At 55.2% G+C, this 6,000-nt stretch overlaps 1 protein-coding gene across 21 annotated transcripts in view; it reads left to right on the top strand.

Annotated features, from left to right (window-relative positions):
* Positions 1 to 6,000, top strand: part of ABLIM2 (actin binding LIM protein family member 2) — a 146,642-nt gene that overhangs the window by 48,102 nt on the left and 92,540 nt on the right. For 20 of the 21 annotated variants that reach the window (XR_009259793.1, XR_009259791.1, XR_009259790.1 and 17 more), the window contains exon 3: positions 628 to 811. The exons of the other annotated variant lie outside the window; for it this stretch is intronic. Coding sequence is in view for 3 of the 20 variants with exons in the window: in XM_058723176.1 (XP_058579159.1) it covers positions 628 to 811 (184 nt within the window). In the remaining 17 variants the exon portion in view is untranslated. The remainder of the gene's footprint in view (positions 1 to 627; positions 812 to 6,000) is intronic. 21 annotated transcript variants of the gene reach the window in all.

The following is a 6,000-nucleotide window of genomic DNA, read 5'->3' as shown; positions in this document are numbered from 1 at the left end:
CCCCTGGGCTGGAGGGGGGCTGTGGGGGCGGGGAGGGGAAGGCATGGGTGTCCCGGACGCACACCGGCAGGCTGTCCTGAGGCAAGTCGCCCCGTTCCCCACCTGGCAAAGTTCTCTGAGCCCCTCCGCGGGGCTCTTCCTGGGGCCAGAAGAGTGTGTTTAGGGCACAGGGGACGAAAGGATTTGTGCTCAAGTGACCATGGCCTGTGGGAGTCTGTGGGAGTCTGGCCTTGGGAGACAGACGTGAGACGTGGAGACGGACATTGGAGGGGGCGTCGGGACTTCCTCGGTGGCCTGGGGACAACCACGGGGACGCGTCTGCCCTCCGCCCCCGCGGGGCTTCCCGCCCAGGACGGGGCGCCGTCCGGGCCCTCTGTGTCCCGTGCTGGGAACGGCCCGGGGAGCGGAGGGTCTCGGGGGCGTCGGCGCTCCTTCCCTGCCAGGGGCCGAGGGGGCTGGCAAGGCGGCGCGACTCCTGGCCCGGGTGGGGGCCGCTCTTCCGGAAGCTTCCGCGGGAGAGTCCGCGACCCGCGTCGGGCGTGGGGGGCGCGGGGAGGGAGGGGGCCGCGCGCGGCGGGAAACCCGCCCGGGGTCCCCGCCCTGCTGACGCGGCGGCCGCCCCCCCAGCGTGTGGCTGTGACCTGGCCGAGGGCGGCTTCTTCGTGCGCCAGGGCGAGTACATCTGCACGCGGGACTACCAGAGGCTGTACGGGACCCGCTGCTTCAGCTGCGACCGGTTCATCGAGGGCGAGGTGGTGTCCGCGCTGGGCAAGACCTACCACCCCGACTGCTTCGTGTGCGCGGTGTGCCGGTGAGTGAGGCCGCGGGCTCCCTGCGCCTTCCCTGTCCTTCTCCCCTCCGTCCCTCCCTTCCCTCTCTCCCTCCCCCTCCCTCCCCCCTCCTTCCTTCTCTCCCTCCCTCCTTCTCCCCTCCCCCTCCCCCTTCCTCTCCCTCCCCTCCCCCTCCCTCTCCCGCCCTCTCCCTCCCCCCCCTCCCCCCTCCCCCTCCCTTCCTCCTGTTGGGCCACAGCTGGGAGCAGAGCCAGGTCCCAGCCCAGGGCCGGCAGGCGGACATGCACCCAGGCACATCTCCGAACGGCCCCGACCCTGCAGGCGTCCACCCCTTGCCCCCAGCACAGGACCAGGCCCCCAGGCCCTCTTTCCCGGGGGGCACAGAGTGCAGCGGGTTCTGGGCTTCTGGGAAGGGGCTCCCTCCCCGCCCTCCGTGGCCCCCTCGGTCAGCTCCTCTCCCGCCGGCACTCTCCACACGTTTCTTCTCTTGCGTTGGTGCCTGTGGAGGCCACGCTTAGCCCCTCCTCAGCTGCCCCTGTCCTCGATCTGTGGGTGGCACCCCACCAGCCCCCCCGGGGGCAGGACCCCCAAGCGTGAGCGTCTTCCGGATCTGGGGAAGGGCCCCTCCCTTGCTACGCTCTCCCCAGCCGCGACCCCCACCGAGGCTTCAACACGTGCCTGCTTGGGGTCCTGCCGCGGCCTCCACGCCGGGCTCCCCGCCTCTCTGTCTGTCGCTCCCCCTCGCTGCCCCCCCCGCCCGGCATCCCTGAGAAAGTCCGGGCTCCTCAGCCTGGCTGAGAGGACTTCGCGGTCTGCTGTAGGTCATTCATTCATTCATTCGTTCCTTCCTTCCTGCAACCAGGCTTTTTCAGCACCTGCGTGCGCCTGGTACAGGGCCGGTGCCGGTGACTCAGGGAGGCATTAGCCCAGACTCTAAGGGCTCAGCACCCAGAGACCCTGAAGTACGAGGGTGCACCGTCAGGGCCTTTCCTACCCTGGGGGGCAGCTCCCCTGCCTCGGCAGGACACCACTGTGCCCTAGCAGCACGTCTCTGGAGTTGCGTGCGGGCAGGGGCTGGGCCTGCTTCCTCTGTGGTGCCCTGTGCCTGGCCCAGAGCAGGGGTGAGGCGGACGGTCGCTGGAGATGGGCTGAGGGCCTGATCCTCATGGCAGGGCCACAACCGGCTCCCCTCTCTGCCCTGCACCTCAGGGGGCTTAGCAGGGAGGCCAGAGCACCCTGCTCTGGCCAGAGCACAGGCCAGTTTTCTCATGAGCACCCGGCCCCCAGGCACATGGCTCCAGCTCCCAGGAACATGTTCCATTTCTGAGAGACAAAGAATAAATAATAATAAAAAAAACTCCCCAGAGTTAACTTCTGCTCTGTGTTCTCTGTCTCACCACACCCAGTTTCAAGGGCAGTTTTTGAGCTCTTGGCTGTAGTTACAGCCTTGGTGCCAGACAGAAGTGGATATTTTTGTCAGGGAGGTGCAGAGACGGGGGAACGATGACAAGGAACGTTTCTAGTGACAGTCACTGTGCTCTCGTGCCACGTTCAGGCCAAAGTTCCCATCAGGACTATCAAATAGTTGGTTTCTGTGCGCATAGCTTAGAGACGAGGAGACGTCATCACCGTTGGCTGGAAGGATCACCTCTGGATAATCTCCTGTTTTGAAAACAACAGCAGACGGTCCTGTCACGCTGCATGGACTGCGTTGCACTTACCAACCTCCGTACACGACTATAAAACTGGACAAAATACACGAAACAACTGTTTTCAGGCACCGGAGCACAGGCTGCTTGGGACTAAGCCTGGAGGCACAGGCAGCAGACTCTGAAAATACCCAGCTTTGTGCCCGGAGACAGTTTCTGGAGCCGTAGTACCAGGAGGGGAGACCGAGTCAGGAGGCGTACTCCGGAGGGGAGGGGGCCCCACAGAGCGAGTGCAGAGAGCAACGTGGGGGCACCTCTGAGCCTCTGACTGGACACAAAGCCACCCAGGCAGAGAGGACATTTCACCAGGTGGACAGAGAGTGACCGGATCGCTGTAAGCTGAACCGTTCCCAGGGCTGGGAGACGTTCAAGTTGTGACCGGGCTGTTGAACACCCAGGTATGCAGTGGGGGGTCGTGCCTGATTAGTGGGGCTAAAATAGCCTGTGCGCGAAAGCTGCAAACACCTGCTGCAACGAAGAAAAGGGTCAAACCCACAAAAGGTCGCACTGAGCTGCAAACGAGCCTCTGCCAGAACAGACCCGGCACTCTCCATAGGAAGAGTGGGGTCCAGCCCTCAGCATCATAGAATGCGGCGCCCAACGTCCGATCAAATAGGACTAGTCACAGAAGAAGCTGGAAAATGAGACCCAAAGCCAGGAGAAAAACAAGTCAATAGAAGTAGACCCAGAAATGAGATGATGTGAGAGTAGCAGCCGGTGGCTTGAAAAAGTATTGGAAATATGCTTCGGTATTTAAAGGAAAATGTGAATATAAGTGGGAGTGTCACAGGACGCATGAAAAGAAACCAAGTGAGATTCCTGCAGATGAAAATTACAATTTCTGAGACGAAAATTCCTTCAAAGGAATTAGCGGTAGAGTAAGTATTGCAGAGGAAAGGCTTGGTGAACCTGAAGACAAAACCATAGGATCTATTCAGACTACAGCAAAGAGACAGAAAAGACTGGGAAACATGGGGACAGGCTCAGGAATCTGAGAATAAAGGATCTTTTTACCTGTCCAAGTTGGGGGGGGGGATCCAGGAGGTGGGGGAAGAGCGGATAATTGAAGCAATAATGGCTAAACGATTTCTAGTTTGATGAAAACTGTTAACTCGTGGATCCAGGAATGTTGATGAATCTCAAGTAGCATAAACACAACAGAAACCTACTAAGCCCGTTGTAATCAGATTTCTGAAAAATAGTAACAAATCTAACAAGGAGCAAGAGGGGGAAAAAAACCCACATCACAGACGATGGAACAAAGGAATTATTACAGACTTCTCACCTAAAACTATGCCCAACAGAAGACAATGGGCTAGTATCTTTAAAGACTTACAAGAAAGAAATCAATTCCATGCCAAGCCTCCCGCCCACCCCCCACACATCAAAAAAGAAAAAAAGAAAAAAGAAAAACACTTTCAAAAGTGAAGGCACGACCACTAAGGAATATGGGGTTTCTTGTTCGGGGCGACGAAAAAGTCCTCAAATTGATTGTGGGGATAAACACCCAAGTCTGAGTAGCCTAGAAACCACGTTGAATGACATGAATGTCACACAGGCACCCCTCACTTTGTTGCACTTCCGTTTATTGTGCTTTGCAGACACTGCGTGTTTTACAAATTGGAGGTTGTGCCAGTGCTGCATCGAGCGAGCGCGTCGGTGCCATTTTCCGACAGTATTTGCTCCCTTCGTGTCTCTGTCACCTTTCAGTCATTCTCACAACATGTCAAGCTTTTTCAGTTTCGTATTTGTTGGGCTGATGTGTGATCAGTGACTACGACTTACTGAAAGTTCGGGTGACAGTTAGCATTTTTTAGCAACAAAGTACTTTTTAAGGTATGTACGTGGTTTTTTTGACTTTGTGCTACTGCACATCTAATAGACCACAGTGTAAACATACCTTTTCTACGCCCCGGGAAACCGGAAGATCCATTTGACTTACTCTATTGCAATATTTGCTTTATTGCAGTGGTTTGGAACTGAACCCATAATATCTCTGAGGGATGCCTGTAGTGTGTGATTAAAATGACATCAATAAATGTGTCCCCCCCCCCGAATAATGAAGGCAAAATAAAGACTTCTGTCAGCACACAAAAGCTGAGAGAACTTGTTGCCAACACACCTGCGTGACGGGAAAGTTAAAGGAAGAAAAATAATGTCAAAAGCTATCAATAAAGTTCCGAAGCAAGCCATCAGCTGGTAGATAATATACATCTGATGAGGCATCGGCATCCAAATATGTACAGAACTTCTACAAGTCAGCAGCAAGAAAGTAAACCAAAATCCTATGGAAAATGGGCAGAAAGGTTTAACAGACCCTCCACAAAAGAATATAGACGAATGGCCATAAGCACATAAAACAGTGCAGATTGAAATGGTAAGGAACCATCAGCTAGCCACCAGAACGTCTAGAACGGAAACGGAAGGTAACGGCGATTGTTGGCGAGGGTATGAGCCTGAAGGAACCCTCACGTGTTGCTGGTGGGAATGCAAAGTGGTGCGACCTCTCTGGAGATCAGTTTGGTGGTTCATTACAAACTTAATCACAGAGTGAGCATATGCCCCGGGTACGTACCCAAGAGCAGTGAAAGCACGTGACCACAGAATGACTTGTCACTGAACGTTCTCAGCAGCTTTATTTGTAACAGCCCCAAACTGGAAAGAACCCAGATGTCTGTCAACGGTGAATGGAATCGCGTTCCTCACCTGTCCGGGGGAGCACCGCTCAGTAGTAACGAGGTGCAAGCTATTCATGTGTGCAGCATGCGAGTGACTGTCAGGGGCAGGACGCTGAACCAGACATCAGAGGCTATGTCCTGTGTGAGTCCATGTATATGTAGTTCCAGAAAAGGCATATCGGATCCATGGCGACAGAATGCCCACCACGGTTGCCTGGGGTCAAGGGTGGTGGTGGTGGAGGGTGGGGGAGTCATTACAGAAAATCACAGGGGACTTTTTGCAGTGGATGGAATGTCCCATATCATGACTGTGGTGTTGATAACATTAATGGGAACATTTGTCAAAGTATATTTCAATAAAGTTGAGCTAATACAATCATAGCTATCATTTATTCAGCCCCTCATGGTCCCAGGCAGTATGCTAGAGCTTTCCATACAATTTGTCCAATGGAGGGATGGATGGATGGATGGGTGGATGGGTGGATGGGTGGATGGCTGGCTGGCTGGATGGGGGATGGGTGATGGATGGATGGATGTGGGTGGGAATGGATGGATGCATGGATGGATGGATGGATGGATGGATGGATGGATGGTGTATGGATGCATGGTTGGGGATGGGTGATGGATGGATGGATGATGGATGGATGGGTGGGTGGATGGATGGGTGGAAGGATGGGTGGGTGATGGATGGATGGATGGATGGATGTGGGTGGGAATGGATGGATCCATAAAATGGATGGATGGATGGATGGATGGATGGATGGATGGATGGATGGATTGGTGAATGCATGGGTGATGGATGGGTAATGGATGGATGGATGG

Source organism: Neofelis nebulosa, chromosome 3 (genome assembly GCF_028018385.1).
Source record: "Neofelis nebulosa isolate mNeoNeb1 chromosome 3, mNeoNeb1.pri, whole genome shotgun sequence".
NCBI lineage: Eukaryota > Metazoa > Chordata > Mammalia > Carnivora > Felidae > Neofelis > Neofelis nebulosa.
This window is presented reverse-complemented; position numbering and strand designations above follow the sequence as displayed.